An 18042-nucleotide genomic window follows, 5' to 3' on the forward strand; every position below is an offset into this window, starting at 1 on the left:
ATAGAGAAAACATAGATAATACATTTATAGGAGATGGGTACAAAAATTGGAAAAGGGCATTAGAAAGATTCAATCGTCATATGAGAACTTCAAATAGTTGTCATAATGAAGCTAGAGTTCAATTTGAATCATTTTAAGATCAAAGACATAACGTGAGAAACGTTTTACGTACATATGGTCGTGATATAGAAATAAATTATCGCACTCGTTTAACGACAATGTTTGATGTAACACGTTTTCTATTGAGGCAAGAATTACCTTTTCGAGGACATATGAGTCAAGTAGTTCATCAAATAAAGTTAATTTTCTTGAATTGATTGATTGGTATAGTCAACGTAATGAAGATATTTTGTCTTCTTTTGTACCGACTCATGGACAAGAATAATTTAGTAATTGTGCTTGTTAGTATTTTTATGTAATTATCGAGTAGAATTTTAATTAAAAAATGCATTTATTTGATAGCCAAAAAAATGCTACGTTACTATGTATTTGGCCCCCCGAGAAAATATTTCTGGGTTCGCCACTGCATATATGTAACGTGATGGTGTGGTTTGGACGTCCTATTGGTGTGTCTCCTTCACTAGGAGTCCGGGATCCTCTTCATCGTTAAATTCGTCTATGTCAAATGCATCAATTTCGCTTGGACTAACGAGATATTCAATTATTACACCATTTTACGTCGATCGGATCTGTATGGCTAACCTAGCTGATTGAAAGACTAGTTGTTGAAATAACAAATTCAGAGAGATTTGATATGACTAAGAGGATTGAGTAGGACAAGGATATATTAAATGATTCAATAGTTTCTTGTGAGGATGAGATGGAGCATCCGTCTTCACACATCTCGGATTGCGATGATTCCACAAATGTCAAAAAAATGAAGAATAGACAAGTGATGGTATATCAAGAGGTGAGTTCATCAACTCCTTAACTTATTTCAGATTTGTTGTCAGAGAAAAAACTATTAATGATGTAGAAAATAAATTTTGGTCTCTTATAGAAGATTGATGAAATTCTAACAGATCATATGTGCATGAAAAAAATATTATATTATGGTTAGTCGTATATGTTACACAGAGGTTGAATCGACAACTCACTTACTTTTGCATTATTGATGCGTGACTAGTATTTAGATCCTTTTATGGAGTATTATTGGGATTTATTGGGTGATGTTCGAGTTTTTGGGTAGTTGCTGAAATGTTTGGATTGATGTTCAGACTTATATATTTGAGTTACCATCCCAATTACTTTTTGGTGGACTATCTGGTTGAAGAAAATCGTCAAACTTTCGAGGATCGTAATCGTCCGATTATATCATTTAAAATACTATTATTATGACGTTTTCTAAGATTCGTTTATGAAAACTAGTAGAGTGTGTCGTGCGATTAATTATTCTTCTCGAAAATTTACGAGTTTGATAATTTATTGATTACCGTTTGTTTTTTTTATTTTATTGTCATACTTTATCATTTTTCTCAAACAATTTTTTTAATATAAATGTACCTTTAAAAAAATCAAAACTTTTGAATTTGTTTCCCATTAAAAAATTTTACATTGAGTAAAAAAATTGATACTAATTTATATAAAAGAATAATAATAAATAAATAAACTTATATTCAATTTTTTTATAGTTAAAAATTGAAAGTAATATTTGGGTTAATACATATCTATCCTTAATATGGGAGATTTTAAAATCCATCTATGAATATTTTGAATGCCTTAATGTAACCATCCTTTTGAAAAAAGTTATCATTTCATTAACATTTGAATACAAAAACAAATAATGTTTTTTTACTTTTTTTTTTAATTTAAAAATTAACACAGCTCATCCTTAAATACAATTTTTTACCATTTGAGACTTTGAGTCATCCTAATAAATTTAAGAATAATTTTATTATTATCTCAAATGAGTATTTAGATTTAAATTTAAGTTGTTTTTTTTTTAAAAAAAATTGCTCAATTATTATTTAAAGATAAAAATATAAAATAAAATATTCAAAAGTAAAGGTTCAAATAAATTCTTGGTCTTTCATTTAAAAAAAAAAAAAACCAAAACTTTGAATTTCAATTCCAACGCTATTTCCTCTTCCAAATTCACTATTCCTTGTTTTATCATTTCTCATTTTGGATATGCATCCTTTTGAATATAAATCAGTTCAATCACAAGCAAGAATCATTGTCTCTTCTCTTTGTTCTTCACTTATATTTCCTAATCCTCTAGTAATGAATGTTGAATTTTTGCACCTTCAAACCAACCAACCAACCAACCTGGGAGGGGAGGAGCTCACTCACTGCAGTATGTATGTATGAATGAATGAAGTAGTCAAACATCATAATATTGAACAAAAACGAAAAGGGTATTATTAGCAGCAACATACAATATTGTTGGCCGGTGGTTCAATGATCGAAAGAGAAGCCTTGAGCTGTCCAACAATATGGGGCAATGTCTTGATGCTGTCTTGCACAGATTGATCAACGCATGACTCCAGCACGTTTATAGCACCTACTTTGTTTTGTACCTTATCTGCTTCATATCTATCTTGACACACCATCAGAGACCTATTTAACCTTTCCTAAACAAAACGAATGATTCAATTGAATTACAAATTGCAGAAGAAGAAGAAGAAAGAAACCCAATTTCTTGAATCGATCCCTTAATAACTATTACCTGAAACTTAGCCGTTTCATCCTCAATCTGATTCTGGGCTGTGAGAACAGGAGCACTACAATAGTCTACGCAGTTGTTAATCTCATCGGTGTTCTTCCTCCTGTCGAAGCATTCGTATGCACACTTGAAATAGGCTTGCTGCGTTTAAATACATCAATAATGTATTATAGCACGAGAAGCGAAATGCAGAAGAAGAAGAAGAAGAGGCACCTGAAGAGTGAATTTAACATGATCTTGAACGACTGAAAGCTGGGTTTGGGCGGTCGTGTTCACTTCGTTTAGCTTCTGCCTCAATCTTTCCGTCACAATTCGTTCTTCAGCTGCTGCTATATCATCCATTGTATCTCTCTCTCTCTCTCTCTCACGAACTCTTCTTAATTAGGGCAGACTTCAGCAATTGCAAAGGGTAAACTTAGGGCTTTTGCTACCGAAATGACATAAATTTTATCTTTTTTTCTATTACAAATAAAAATAAATCTGTCAATTAGATTTGAGTTATATTTTATTATCATTATTTTTTTTTTTTGGGGTTCAACATTCTTTTAATTTCGATTGAATTTTTAGTCTCGAATTTTTATAGATAAAATAATATTTTTAATTTTTAATGGGTTATTTATTATTTTACTTTTTGATTGTGTTGTAATCATTTCTCAAATGTATGTATGTATTTCCCTTTCTTAACTACAAATAAAATGTAATTATCAGATCTAAGAGTTATAATTATTTTATTTTAAATAGTGAATGAAATTAATTTTATAGTAACCATTTTACTAATAACTTTTCGTGTTTCTCATATTTTTTTTTTATCGTATAAGTAATGAGTAATGGTTAATTATCATTTAATATGACATTTTTCGAACGTGTCTTAATTATCCACCACCGCCTAAAGATAATTTATTTGTTACTCAAGATATTTGGTACATTTCCATTTCACTAATTCTTGACTTCAACCCTAATAGTTTATGAAAAGGATTTGAATAACATTAGTAAATGGTGTGATCATTCAATCTTTTCTCATATTTGTCTTTCATTATATTTAATTTGAACTAACTTTTTTTTGTAAGAGAAACAATTGCTAGAGAAACAATTGTTAGATTAATAATTTTTGTAATTATATCATTTAATTAATCATAATCACACTAAACTATCAAATCATCTAGCCAACTAATCCGTTTATACAACAAATGATCAAAACCCAGAAATTGATATAACATGTATACAGTTTTCTTTATTGATTATACAATAAAAACCTTCTGCAATCACCATATAGTAAGTAGTATGTATAAAGAGAAAGAATGCAAACAAGCAAACAATGGATCACACAAATCTATTAAACGGTTTCCTCCTTCCTGCAAATAGTACTGCAGGCATGGAAATAGTTGAGTCAATACTTGTATTTCCCATAGCATGAAGAAGATGTTGATCTAGAACCTTCATGGAAGAGCACTTCTTTGAATGATTATTAATTGTAGTCATCCCTGGAGATAGAAATGAATCTCTGATCAGTTTGCTGTTCCTTAACTTAGCCTTGGCAGAGATGGTAGATGTCATGTAATTTGGTACAGAGTATGGCCTGGGGCAACTACTCAGACTGTAATTGTCATCCTTAAGAAGATGCAGATCAAATGCATAATCATCTGCTTCATTGCCTCCTCTTGGCTTAATGCTTCTCCTCTTCATTGTGAAACCCGAGTTTATGGAACAACTTGGTGGTGTAAGAGTTAATAAAAAGAGATTGTCGAATCCAATTCCAATGTTGTTCTTCATGGAAGACCCATGATCAGGTGGTGGTTGTGGACCTGGTAGTTTTCGCCCGAGTTCTAGACAGTTCCACCACCAAGGATATTTGTCCATTGCCCTATCTACTTTCTTCTGCAACCTTGATTTTCCTTCTTCCTTAGGTACCATCCTTAATGATTGTATCTGTGTTTGGACTCTTACAAGAAGTTGCATCATCTTCATGGTGTTAATTGTTTGTTTCTCTACATTTTGCCCTTTCACCATTCTTTGAAGTCTCATTAGTCCCCTTAATGCCTTGAAACTCCTCCTTGCCTGTTTCAATATATTACTATGTCAGAAAACAAAAACAGATAATTTATTTGATAAACAGAAACAAACCATATAAGCCCTATAGGCTGATTGAATCTTAGTAGCTGATTGGTGGTGTTGATATTGCAGTCTAAAAGAAACAATCCTTGGAGGAGGATGAGGTTGTTGTACAAACAGTTTCTTCTTCTCTTCCTCATCTGCTTCTTCCAAGATTCTTTCTATGCTGGTTGGCTCTCTGGAGAAGAAGAAGAAGAAATGGGGAATGAATGATTTGTTCTCTCCATGTTTCAATTTCCATGACCTATCATTCTTGATCTCTTTGGACCCTTTCTTCTCTGTTTCCTGCAAAAGTAAACACAAAGGTTGTTTACACCATTCACATAATTTCCCTTTTCTTAAAAAAAAACTTACATTTGATGTGAAAACTCTCTTTATTGCAGAAAACCAACTTCCTTTTTTTACCATGATGTTGCTTCTTCTAGGATAACTGTTAATCCTACTTGGAAGATCAATCAGTCTTTCGTAAATGTTTCTTCTTCACGAAAGTTGGAATCTTTATGGGTTTTTAGTTCGAGGGTTGCTTTTAGTGTCGGCGGTTCCCTACCTTTTTTCTTATTTTTTAATCTTTTGGGTTTTACTTATATATATATATATATGATCTTTGACAGTATTACTGTATGAGTGTGAGAGAGGGTTAGCTGAATCAAGGCATATGGCCAACATCAACTAACTTCACTTGAATGAGAAGAAGAAACCATTCTAGAGCTGCTTAGATTTTTAAAAATAAACAACAAAATAGGACATAAAAAAAATTGGAATAATGTCAATTTTATCATTCAACTATAACTGAATGTTCACGTATATTACTAAACTAATTTTTGTTCGTTCATATCACCGTAGTTGAACTTAATGTTCATTTATATCATTAGTTACCAAAAACATCAACTCCGTTAAGTTTTTCGTTAAATGATGTAACATGTGATTGAAATTTCATTTTTTTTATTAATATATATATTTTTATTTTTATTCATAATTTTTAAATAATAACATTTTTATATTTTCAGATACATTAACCAAATAATTTAAATATTTTTGAGAGAAATTAATAATAATTCATTTTTTTAATTAATATATTTTTAATATTTAATTTTATTAATGGATTTTATTATTTAAAAATGTTAATAAAATTAATGTTGAAAATATATTAATTAAAAAAAATAAATTATTGTTAATGTTTCTCAAAATGTATAATTTGTTTGATTAGTGCCATTGAAAATGTAAATTAAGTTTATTATTTAGAAATAGTGAATAAAAATAAATATATAATATATATTAATTTTTTTAAAATAACATGTCAATCACAAGTGTTATCATTTAACGGAAAACTTAACGAGTTTGGATGTTTTTGTCCAGTAGTGACATAGATGAACATTAATTTCACCATTGATTTTTCAAAACCAATAGCTAGAAACATTATAATAATAACATTATAAATGATACGTATTGGACGACTATAATCATTGAAGTTTTAACGATTTTTTTAAAACTTCACTTAAAATACAATTAAGATGGTAATTCAAATATATATTAACGACTTAGTGTAATTATACTCAATAAATTAATCTTTAAAATTAATCATCTTAAAAAAATGGTTAATAGTATAATTTAACATATAAATTATCATTTGATTATTTTGATTTTATAGATATTATTCTATGTTATTTATAAATTAGTTATTTATATTCATTTTTTAGTTTGAAATGATTATAGTATATCATTCTTACTAATTAAGTTTGAAAAAGGACAGATTTTAAAATTTTACTTTTGAAATGGTTTAAGTTGGGTTAGGCTGTTTAAATTGTCATAATAATTACCAATATTGATGTTAATTGTACTCACTCACCTTATTAACCATGCACATTGCTTTTAACTTCATTTCTACTGGTCCCTAGTTACCAACCACTCTATATCTTATATTTACAGTGATTTTACTGTTTTTACTTTTTACTTTTTCCTTTGAATCTCAAACAATTATTTATTTATGTAAAAATAAATAAATAAAATGAGCAAATTGGATGGATAATGGGTTCCCTGTCACTCTCTCCTTTTTGCTTTATTTTTCTTTTCAGACTAAAGATTTATTCGATGTCTCATGTGCTTTATATATAAAAAAATAACATTTCACCCTGATTAAATTTTAATATAGGTATAAGAAAATTAATTTAAATACCATTGGAGATGGAATAAATCAAAGAAGTTATTTGAAGTCCTTAATTAATAGCAAATTATCAAGTTCTTGTTAATATATCTTATTGTTTCTAAAATTTTCACCACCAGCTAGCAGTAAAAAAATAAAATATAACCCTTTTTTTCATAATATTAATTACAGTAAAAAAAAGCAATAAATGTCCTTTTGAAGTGGAGTGGAGGCAAAGATGGGTTTCCTTAACAGTTAAAAGTAAAGTTAATTTGATGTGTGACATTGAAGCAAACAAATGGAATGTTTTTTTTTACTTACATTAGAGTTAAGAAATTTAAAATCAAGATTAATTAATTAGATGATCATAACCCAAAATAAAAAGTTTCACTAAAAAATACTTTAAGGTAAATTAGGGCATGACTAGCTTCTTAAATTAAAAGATATATATTAATTAATATTTAGAAAATTTGAAATGGGTAATCCTTCAATTAGTTGGATATTGAAAATTGGAAATGCATGAGTAAAACCACACAATTAATTGAACAATAATCAAATGGGAATAAATTGACATGCACGTGACGATGAAGATCAACTCGATAAAAACACATCGCGGTTCTACATGGATTGATATGGGACTATCGTTAACATTAATATTCATGAACATCTTCGTCTAATTCCTCGGCCAAAACCATTCTACTTAGAGGACTAGGTCCAAGTCTCTTCCTCTTAATTAAGGAAGCTCTTCTCCTAATGATATCCATTTCGTTCCTCCTCCTAACTTGCATCATAGCCGCCTCCTCTTCGACAACAAACCTCCTCATGAGGACATCATCTGTCAATGACTTCCCTCGAAAAATCCTCCTTCCTTCGGAACCACTAGTGCTCATCCTCGCACTACTTATCATCATCGTCGTTGTCCTCCTCTCGCCCCGTAGTTGTTGTTGTTGTGCTATTGGAATATTGTTATTATTATGATTATTATAATTTGGTGGCTTTGATCGGGGATAGCTATAACTCCTCCTTGGAGGAACATATTCCATTTGGAACACGTCGGTGTAAGAGGAAGCAATGGGGGCACACAAACATACACGCGTGAAAGAACTTGCGAGTTTTAAGGATGTGCACCTCCTCATTTTTTGTCGACTATTAACATTGTTGTTGTTGTTGACGGTTGCATTAGTTAGGTCGCTAGATGATGATGACGATGATCGAGAAATTGTCGACGATTTCCACATTGTGATATTTGTAGCAGCTCGTGGAATTTCCGTTGGTTTTGGATTAATTGTTTTCCATCGCGTTGCCACATCCATTGCTCTTTGGTACCAACGCTTTCTATCAGTGTAATCAATCCAATCACATATAAATAAGTGAAGTAAATAATTTAGTATTAAATGGATAATTGAAGTTAATTTCAAAACATCGATGAAGAAAATAGTGGGATTAATTAAGAACTTATGATTGCAAGTAAGCAATACTTATAAGATTAATTTGAACTCCAAAAATGCTTAAAAAGGATTTGAAGTTTTTTTCTTCTCTCTTAATTATATATTAATCCTAAAAAGAAAGTTGCTTAATTATTTCTAAAAAAACATCTAAGAACCGGTCATAATAATAGTTTAGAGACTTATAACTCAGTAGTACACAAGACTATATTTTCGAGCTCGAGATTGGGAGGCATACATGTGCTCTAAAGAATGACTATTCTCTCGCATAAGTTCACATAAGGGCGGTGCATGAAGAAGTTGTACTCGGAGATCAACACAAAACTCATGTCCTCACAAATCTTTGAATCGAGCATTCGCAGTCAAACCATTAACAAACAAAAGTGTGATTAAGAGAGAAGAAGTTAAGATTGTAAGTATTAATTTGCACTCCAAAAAAGATTAAAAAGATTTAACTTTTTTTCTTCTCTCTTAATTATATATTAACCCTAAAATGAAAGTTACTTAATTATTTTTAAAAAAACATCTAAAAACGATAGTAATAGTAGTTAATTGATGGTGGAGACTCATAACTGAGTAGTAAAACACAAAACTTTGTTGCATAATTCGAGCCCAAGATTGGGAGGCTAACATGTGCTCTAAACAATGTCCCTTCTCTCTCGCATAAGGGTGTGCATGAAGTTGTGCTCGGAGATCAACACAAAACTCAAGTTCCTAAGAACTTTGGTTCGAGTATTCACATTCAAACCATTTACAAAAGTGTGATTAAGAGAGAAGAAGAAAGAAGAATACCTTGAGTGAGAATTATGCTTGGGATCTTGCATGAACAAAGGAAGAGGGGGGAGCAGAATAGGAGGAGGAGAGAAAGAAGGTTCATCTGGGTATAATACTTGGGAGAAGATGAGATGAGAATGATGATCTTGAATTCTCTGGTTAATTTGTCAATGAAAGGAATTAGAAGATGTGAGAGTGAGATGGGATAGGGCTGGCAATTGCCTCTTTTTCCTTTCTTTTCCTTATTCTACTCACCTCCTTTTGCTTTCTGCAACAAGGCCAGGGGGGAGGGCCATGATTCCATCTGATCATCTCATACACTCCACATAAAAATCAAAGTAAAGAGAGATTGTCATTTTCAAATTTCAAAAACAAAAAGGAAAGTGAATTCTCCATTTTCCTACTTTTCTTTAAACAAATTGTCTTCCATATTCTTATTATTATTCTTCAATGTGGGTACACATCTCTAAGTCTAAAGAATTTATGTTTGATTTTGACATAAAGATTTCGACTAAAAACGTCTTTAAGTTGAAGTGTCTAATAATATGATATTATTTTGACATTATCTTTCTATTTTTGTAAGACAAAAACCCATGATTTTTTTTAGTGGTCTTCCATAAAATTAAATCAAAACTTTGGTATAGAGCAACCTTGATTTCAATGAGATTTTATTAAGTTATTTTGGACTTTTGTTTTATGCTTAAGAAAAATAGTTTTAAAATGGATCAATTAGATGTGATTTTAAGTTATATAACAATTATAATGTTTGATAAAAATGAATTTATGGATGGATCACAATTTTAAAAAAAAAATAATGGGCCAAAAATGGATCACAATTTTATTTTAAAAGTTATAGAGTTAAGTTTGATGTTGAATCACAATTTGGTTAATTGAGTGTGATTTAATATATAAAATTATATTGGCTCTTAATCTTTTAAGTTGAACTTATGTCATAATTATAACTATAAATTTTTTTATAATCAAAACGATCATTGATAAAAATAAGTAATAACGAGAAGAATATACAAATTGGAATTATTGAGTATCCATTCTTTGTGGCACAAATATAATTGAATTAGGTTAACTTAGAATGTGTAATGTAAATTATAATAAAAATAATTACAATTATGACAATAATATTAGGTCTCTTTTGATGAAGGGGTTTTTGGGATAAAACCCAGTTTTTATCCCAAAATTCAAACATCTTATCAACCATCAAATCAAATAATTTTATCACTTTAATACCAAAATTACCCTCTAATTTTATCCCCTCTCTCTAAACCATCGTTCTCTCACTTACACCATACCCTCTAAAGTCAAAGGACAAATTAATTTTCAAAATTTAAAAATCAGTTTTTTCCTACTTTTTATCACACAAGGGTTTTTTGAATAAAACCCAGATAAAAACTAAAAAAACTATTTCCTCAAACAAGGCCTTATTGTATTTATCTTCAATATGAAGAATGAAATTAAAATTTATAATAGAGTAATTTAGTATTTATTTAAAAAATAATGAGTTGAAAATTAGGAAAAGAAAAGGAATTAAAGGACGTGATGATTGAAAATATTGGTGCACTAGGGATTGCCCCCAACTGGCCTACTTACCCTTTATTAGCATGTCTGCCATATAATTATACTTTCATGTATAATCTCACGTGAAGAAATTATTATTATTATTATTAATCTAATCTAATCTAATCAATAAATATTTAATTAAAGTAAAACAATACATGCACAAACTGATATACGTTCATGTCAATCCTCCTGACTATTTTATTTAAATAATATTTACATGTATTATAATAATCTCATTCCATTTTTTAAAAACAAATTAATTGTTCCATAAATCAATTTGAACGTTTGAAATATTTCAAAGATTTGAAAAAATTAAGGGTCCATTTAACTTTATTCTTTAAAATATTAAGTGACGAAGAGTTTGGAAATATTTCAAAATTTATAAGAAAATTAAAGGTGGTTTTATCTTTTATTCTTTAAAATATTAAGTGATTAAGGGTTTGGATTACAAAAAATATATTCAATTTCTAATGTTTTGGATTTAAAAAAAAAAATAGATTCAATTTTTAGGGACGAATATACGTTAGAATTAGGGTCTCAGAGCACTACCAAAAGAAATATATAATAATAATTTGATAGTAGGGATCGATGTGACATAATCTCTAAGTTCATAATTTTTTTCAAATTAATTTTCATAAAAATAAAAAGATTTATGTTTATACACTTATTTCATTCATAATTTTTCTTTTATTTAATTTAAGTTTACCTTAATCTTAAGTTATTCAAACTCTAATTTTTGAATTTCGTTCATACTATTAAGAACGTCATAATTTAAGTTAAGAGACTATGACGGTAAGAATCATATTATTTTTTTAAAAAGTAAAACATTTGAACACAAAGAATCAAATAATTTCAAGCTTTTCAATTCAAATAAATTACTCTAGTGAACTTTAAGGGGTTGGATTCTCCATGTTTAGAGTGATATGTCAAAGTATCCCACTTTAAAAGTTGGTCAAAAAAAAAAAAGAGGAAAAAGGAAAAAAATAAACCCATAAAATGTGTTGATAGCTAAAGAAATGTGAAATTTCAACCATTCTTTGTTAAAAAACATTATCTAATCTTATAACCATATACTATATTATGATTGAATTGTATTGATGGACCAATATTTTAAATGATTTTCCTCTTTGCAAGTATGAGACACTTCCCTTAATTTGCTCATGGGCTTTTTTATCATGTCATTGATCAAATATAGAATATTATTCTCTTTTATCATCACATCTTTAGGCCTAATTTTTGCACAACTCAATCTAATTAGTAGTTAATTTGAAAAATATTTAAAAATGGTTATGTATAATAAAAAAGAACCACATGAAAAAATATAGAATATTATATTTTTTCACAAATTTAATCAATGTTTTTACCTTATGTATAGTTTTTGTAATCTAATTAAATTAAAGTAATTACATATAAATATATCCAACTATATAAAAAGGGTGCTAATATGATTTCTTATAAGATCTACAATATAAATACAAGTATAATTTTCATAAGATCAACCATTACCACGATATTCTTGTAATTCAAAAAAACAATAACAGTGTCTTATAATAAAATTACAGAATTACATTAACCCACTAAATTAGTTTAAGTAACAAAAGTGGTTCATAATAGATTAAATATCACCGGTTCGATTCTCATTTAGAACTTTTAAATTGAAGTAAATGTCACGATTTTGAAGTTACGTCGCTCAATTTGTAAGTAGTAATTTTCCTCATTAAATGGGAAATAACTCCCAGAATAATAAATAAGGATAACAAATCTCTTAAAATGACTAATCTACTCCAATTTATTTTAGAATGTTCATAATAAGTCAGAAAATCACCCAAATTTTAAACTTTGATTAATTGCTTAATTTTGAATATATTGAGATAAATATTTGTTTTTTCCCAATGAAAACGATTATATCTTTTATTTATTTTGAGACATTTTTAATGAAAGTATTATAAGTATTTTTTCTAAAAAATATAAATAAAAGAAAATTAATTTAAACTTTAATAATAGAGGCACTTTCTCAGGGGGAAATTGGACTAAATGACCCTAAAGATAGGGTCATTTGCGTCCGTGGTCACTTATAATAATATTTGATCTGGTGACCACTTTATTTTTTTGGGACAAATTTACCCTTTTCGCGTAACGCGAAGGAAGTTCGCGTTTCGCGAAGTGAAACAGTATTGATATATATACTCAAATTTTTTCATTTCTCTCATTTTGTTTCTCTCTCAAGGTTTTCTTTGCTCTTGAGTTTGTCGCCGGCGGCGTAAACTCCGGCGACAGCGACTACTATGAACTAAATCTACAAAGATAAGAAACTTCATCCCTGAATCTATGTTTATATAACAGATTTATGTTCTTATTTGTATTTCTTCATTCGAAACCCTAACCCTAACCCAAATGGTTTTATTTTCATGTTTCCAGTATCTTTATCTAAAAACCCTAAATGAATTTATGTTCTTATTGTCTATTATCTTCATTTCAAACGATTTATGTTCTTTTTAATGAAACCCTAACCCTAAATATGTTCTTTTTGGTGATATTGGTTAATATTGGTTCATATTGAATCATATTTGTTCATATTGGTTCATTAGTTTGTTCATCTTATTGATTGTTCTTTTGTCGATGATGATATTTGCAGATGATATCGTTTCTGCTAGTTACTTAACGAAACGATAAGTACTTAGCGTTTCTGCACGCGCGCGTAGGAAGTCGAAGAGGCGCGCGTATGAAGTCGAAGAGGCGCGCGTATCTGCACGCGCCATACCTTATATTTAAAAAAAAACATTTCTGCATTCATTTCTTCCATTTTCCCTCTTCTATCCTCTCGAGTCCTCTCTCTCTATAACAGTCTCACTGAAGGACATTGACAAGGCCGATCTGCCCGTCTTCTATCCCCCTCGTGTCCTCTCTCTCTAACCGTCTCATTAATTCCCCATTAATCTCAGGTTTGATTATTTTTTTGGTTGTTACATGTCTTTTTTTGGTTATGGGTTTTCATATTTGCATGTTAAGTTTTAGGGTTTTGGTTGTTTCAGTTTATTTGGTTAGGTTTAGTGTTTAATGCTTGTTTCTGGTTATTGATTATTGCCTTATGTTTTTGGGTTTTCGGTTGTTTCTGGTTGTTGGTTATTGTTTCTGGTTTAGGGATTCACGAATTACTTATCGTTTCGTTAAGTACTTAACGTTTCGTTAAGTACTTAACGTTTCGTTAAGTACTTAACGTTTCGTTAAGTACTTAACGTTTCGTTAAGTACTTAACGAAACGATAAGTACTTAACGTTTGCGGTGGTTTATGTATTTGTTCTTACATTTTTGTTGTTGTTCCTTTTGTAGATGGCAGAAACCACCGTTCCTGATTTTCCTGGACGGATTTCTTGGAAAAGCGCCCTCTGCCTGAAGAAGATTGTTATGAAGTTTGAGGAAATGGATCTTGTGGAGAAGGTGTACAATACCCAATTCAGATATATAGTCTCTACGCCAGTGTTGCAGTTCTCGGGAACTATTGTACATCACATGTTGCTTAGGAGGGTAACCTCAAACTCCAAGGAGATAACTTTCAATATCAATGGGCAACAACTTGTGTTTGGTATGAAAGAGTACGCCTTGGTGACGGGCCTAAACTTCGGAAGGTTTCCTGAGGTGAACGAAGAACAATGTCGAGGTTGTCCACCTCTGTCGGTAAAATATTTTAAAGGGAAGACGAGTGTAGTAATGCAAGAGTTGGAGACTGCTTTTTTGAAATGTAGAGATAAGGAAGATGCATGGAAGATGGGGCTGGTATGCCTGATTTGCTAGTACCTATTTTCATTTGACCCAAGGAGGGTGGTATTTGCAAAAATCCTCCACATGGTCGAAGACGAGGAAAGTTTCCTCCGATTTCCTTGGGGGAAGGTGACCTTTAGAGCCACCCTCAAGGGTTTGAACAAGAACATGAGTCATCTCAGTCACAAATATTATAAGAAGAAGAAAAAGAGTGATGATCCTTATGCTCCTTTTGCTTATAACATTTATGGGTTTGCACTGGCATTTCAAGTGTGGACATATGAGGTCATCAAAGGTTTTGTCCCTAATTTTGCTAGAAAGAATGAGCTTAATGATCCTCTACGCCCAAGGTTGTTAGTCTATCATTCCAACAGGAAGAACACCTTGATCGAGATAAAGTCTGCCCTAGAGACAACGGATCTGACTGAGATGGAAGAGTCCTTCATGGAGAAGAGGTTATACAGTGGTGAGGACTTTGAACAAATAGATGAGTCAACTGATGAATTTTTTGAGGGATTTACAGAAGGGAAGTTAGTGAAGGAGGATTATGATGAAGAGGAAAGTGAACATGATGATGAACATGAAGAACCTACTTCCAAACCAAACACCCGGAAGAGAAAGGTTGTGGTTAATCTCAAAGAAGCAGTAAGCCTGAAGAGGAAGCTTGCTTATGAATCTAGTCCTGCCAACATTCCTAGTCCCCCATCCGCTACTAGTCCTAGATTACCTCCAACATCTTCTGTTGGATGTAAATGTGAAGAGCTGAAAGAGGAGGTAAAAGCGCTGAAGGAGGAGCTCATCAAAGAGGTGAAGGAGGAGCTCAAAGAGATGAAAACAGCTTACGAAGAAACTCAAACACATCACAAGACTTATATTAAAAAGTTGGTTGTTAGTATGTGCGAACAGTTATTAGCCAAATCCAACCAAAGGATGGCCACGTTAATAGGCAAATTAGATAATATGGAGGAGGAGAGGAAGAAGAAGAAGAAGAGCAAATTGGAGAAGAAGGGCAAGACTGAGGTAAGATAAAGAAACTTATCGTTTTGTTTAGTACTTAACGTTTCGTTAAGTACTTATCGTTTCGTTAAGTACTTATTGTTTCGTTAAGTACTTAACGTTTCGTTAAGTACTTATTGTTTCGTTAGTACTTATCTTTTGTTGTTCATAACTGACCACACTGTTGTTTTCTTTTTACATGAAGGGAATGTGGAGGAGATGAAGACGAATGAGATGGAGATGAAGGATGGGAAGGTGGAGGAGGAGAGTGAGAAGGTGGAGGATAAAACTGAGGTAATTTTTACTTAGTGAAGTCAAATTTTGTTTCGGGAAGTAAACCCTGACCACACTATTGTTTTCTTTTTGCAGGATGGGAAGGTGGAGGAGATGAAGACGAATGAGATGGAGATGAAGGATGGTAAGGTGGAGGAGGAGAGTGTGAAGGTGGAGGATAAAACTGAGAGTGTCTGTCGGTGATATGTCTGTCGATGGTGTACCAAATGATGATCTTTTGCACTACATGGTGTACCAAATGATGATCTTTTTGCACTACATGGTGTACCCAATGATGATCTTTTTGCACTAGTAGGTGTACCCGTTGATGCTCTTCTCGCACTATGTGGTGTAGGTATCAATGCATGCAAGTCCTGAGTAAGTGGGATGTGAGGCAAAGAGTTATCTCCGGCTTCATTACTTTCAACAAAGACCTCCGAGGGTACAGCTTCTGGTACAATTTTCTGAGTAAATTGTGGGAGAATACTTTCTTGAGTTGGGTAGGTAAGTAGTGGTATCTTTTCTTTAGTAAATTGTGACTTCTCTACTACAGACACACACAATGGTGACACAGTTCGACCCAAAATCAAGCGTGATAAATATATGTTCAAATACTCATCTTCTTCAATAAAAACGGGTCTAGGATTTGTGATATTCGGAATATCATACTTCACTTGCAGCACTAAATCATACGTAGATTTCTGCACGTGAAGTCTTTCATGGAGTTTATCAATTAATTCAGCATAACGAGTACTTTAGGGTAAATCCAATGTTTTGATTGAAGAGGCATCAAAATACAATATTCCATTAGCATCAGCTTTCCACTCTCCATTATAGAAAACGAAAACTTCGGCTGCAAGAAAAAATGGAAACGGGATAATGGGATAATTAATACTGTGAAATGGAAACCCTTCGCGAAACGGGAAGTACTTCGCGAAATGGGAAGTACTTCGCGAAACGGGAAGTACTTAGCGAAACGGGAAGTACTTCGCGAAACGGGAAGTATCATCAGATGAAACCCTAAACAACACAGTGATTCGAAAATGCATAAATGAACAACAATAAACTTGAAGTACATAAATTTACCAAGTGTTACAGTGCTTGTGCTCGTCGTGGAGCTCATTGAGTGTATAGCCGTCGTTTACCTCCGTCGCCGGCGAGTTTAGAGAGAAGGAGGAGAAAAGCGGAATGGAAGAGAGAGAAGGGAAGAAAAGAAATGAAAAAAAGATGGCCGGGTTATATTATATAGTAAGGGTATTTTGGACTTTTCACAGCGTCTCACTTCGCGAAACGCGAAGTCCCTTCGCGTTACGCGAAAAGGGTAATTTCGTCCAAAAAAAATAAAGTGGTCACCAGATCAAATTTTATTATCAGTGACCACGGACGCAAATGACCCTATCTTTAGGGTCATTTAGTCCAATTTCCCTTCTCACGAGGAAGGGAGACAACTTTCATACAGTCCTTTAATTTTTTTGAAAATTTAAATTAATCCCTAAATTTCATCTTAAAACTTCAAATTTATTATATATTTATTAAATTATCAATGTACAAGTAAATTAGGTGAATTGTTTTTTAGTAGAAGTATGGAATTTTATATATCATATTAAGATTTCACCAGATCTAGATTGACTTTGATATTTGAGAAGATGTATAATTGATTATTTGTAGCTGGGCTGTCCATTGGTCTTGTTTGGAAACAAACAAGTAAACCCATCCAGCCGTGGGTCTAGATCTAGTTGTGCTCTGCAACATGGTTGATTTTGTTTGGGCTGAGCCCTAATCCGATTTTAATATATATGTTTTCTCTTAAACTCTGACTCACGTCTCCTCGAGTTATTATTATTATTATTATTATTATTATTATTATTATTATTATTATTATTCAGTAATTCAATCTATCTCGAGTTATTATTATTATTGTTGTTATTGTTATTATTATTATTGTTATTATTGTTATTATTATTATTATTATTATTATTATTATTATTATTATTATTATTATTATTATTATTATTATTGTTATTATTATTATTATTATTATTATTATTCGTAATTCAATCTATTTTATTAATTAATTATCAAGTTAAATGAATCAAGAAAATTTGTAGATGTGTAACTATAATACAAATTAATAAGTATAGGTTACTATTTTTAATAGAATTTTTAAGTTGACTGAAATTGTAATCATTTAAAGTATAAGGGCTATTGGTTAGTTTAATAAAATTAATTTGGGGTTTTCAACTGTTTATAACTGATTGATTAATGAAGTGGATAAATTTCTTTGCATTCTCTCTGCTATTCTCCTA

The 18042-nt window shown here is 31.1% G+C and overlaps 3 protein-coding genes across 3 annotated transcripts; all 3 read right to left on the minus strand.

Moving 5' to 3' along the window:
* Positions 1 to 2077: 2077 nt before the first annotated feature.
* Positions 2078 to 3082, minus strand: LOC124921773 (protein FAM136A-like). The gene is made up of 4 exons (XM_047462476.1): positions 2879 to 3082; positions 2669 to 2806; positions 2379 to 2573; positions 2078 to 2291 (listed from the first exon to the last, which is right to left on the minus strand). Exons 1-4 carry the CDS (start codon positions 3005 to 3007, stop codon positions 2289 to 2291), a joined length of 465 nt encoding a protein of 154 aa, XP_047318432.1. The 5' UTR covers positions 3008 to 3082; the 3' UTR covers positions 2078 to 2288.
* An 851-nt stretch (positions 3083 to 3933) lies between these two features.
* Positions 3934 to 5284, minus strand: LOC124922602 (protein IQ-DOMAIN 14-like). The gene is made up of 3 exons (XM_047463322.1): positions 5129 to 5284; positions 4787 to 5059; positions 3934 to 4720 (listed from the first exon to the last, which is right to left on the minus strand). Exons 1-3 carry the CDS (start codon positions 5180 to 5182, stop codon positions 3986 to 3988), a joined length of 1062 nt encoding a protein of 353 aa, XP_047319278.1. The 5' UTR covers positions 5183 to 5284; the 3' UTR covers positions 3934 to 3985.
* Positions 5285 to 7409: 2125 nt separating this feature from the next.
* Positions 7410 to 9502, minus strand: LOC124921770. Its single transcript, XM_047462472.1, has 2 exons — positions 9152 to 9502; positions 7410 to 8249 (listed from the first exon to the last, which is right to left on the minus strand). Exons 1-2 carry the CDS (start codon positions 9181 to 9183, stop codon positions 7565 to 7567), a joined length of 717 nt encoding a protein of 238 aa, XP_047318428.1. The 5' UTR covers positions 9184 to 9502; the 3' UTR covers positions 7410 to 7564.
* Positions 9503 to 18042: the final 8540 nt, after the last annotated feature.

This window comes from Impatiens glandulifera, chromosome 1, assembly GCF_907164915.1.
Source record: "Impatiens glandulifera chromosome 1, dImpGla2.1, whole genome shotgun sequence".
NCBI lineage: Eukaryota > Viridiplantae > Streptophyta > Magnoliopsida > Ericales > Balsaminaceae > Impatiens > Impatiens glandulifera.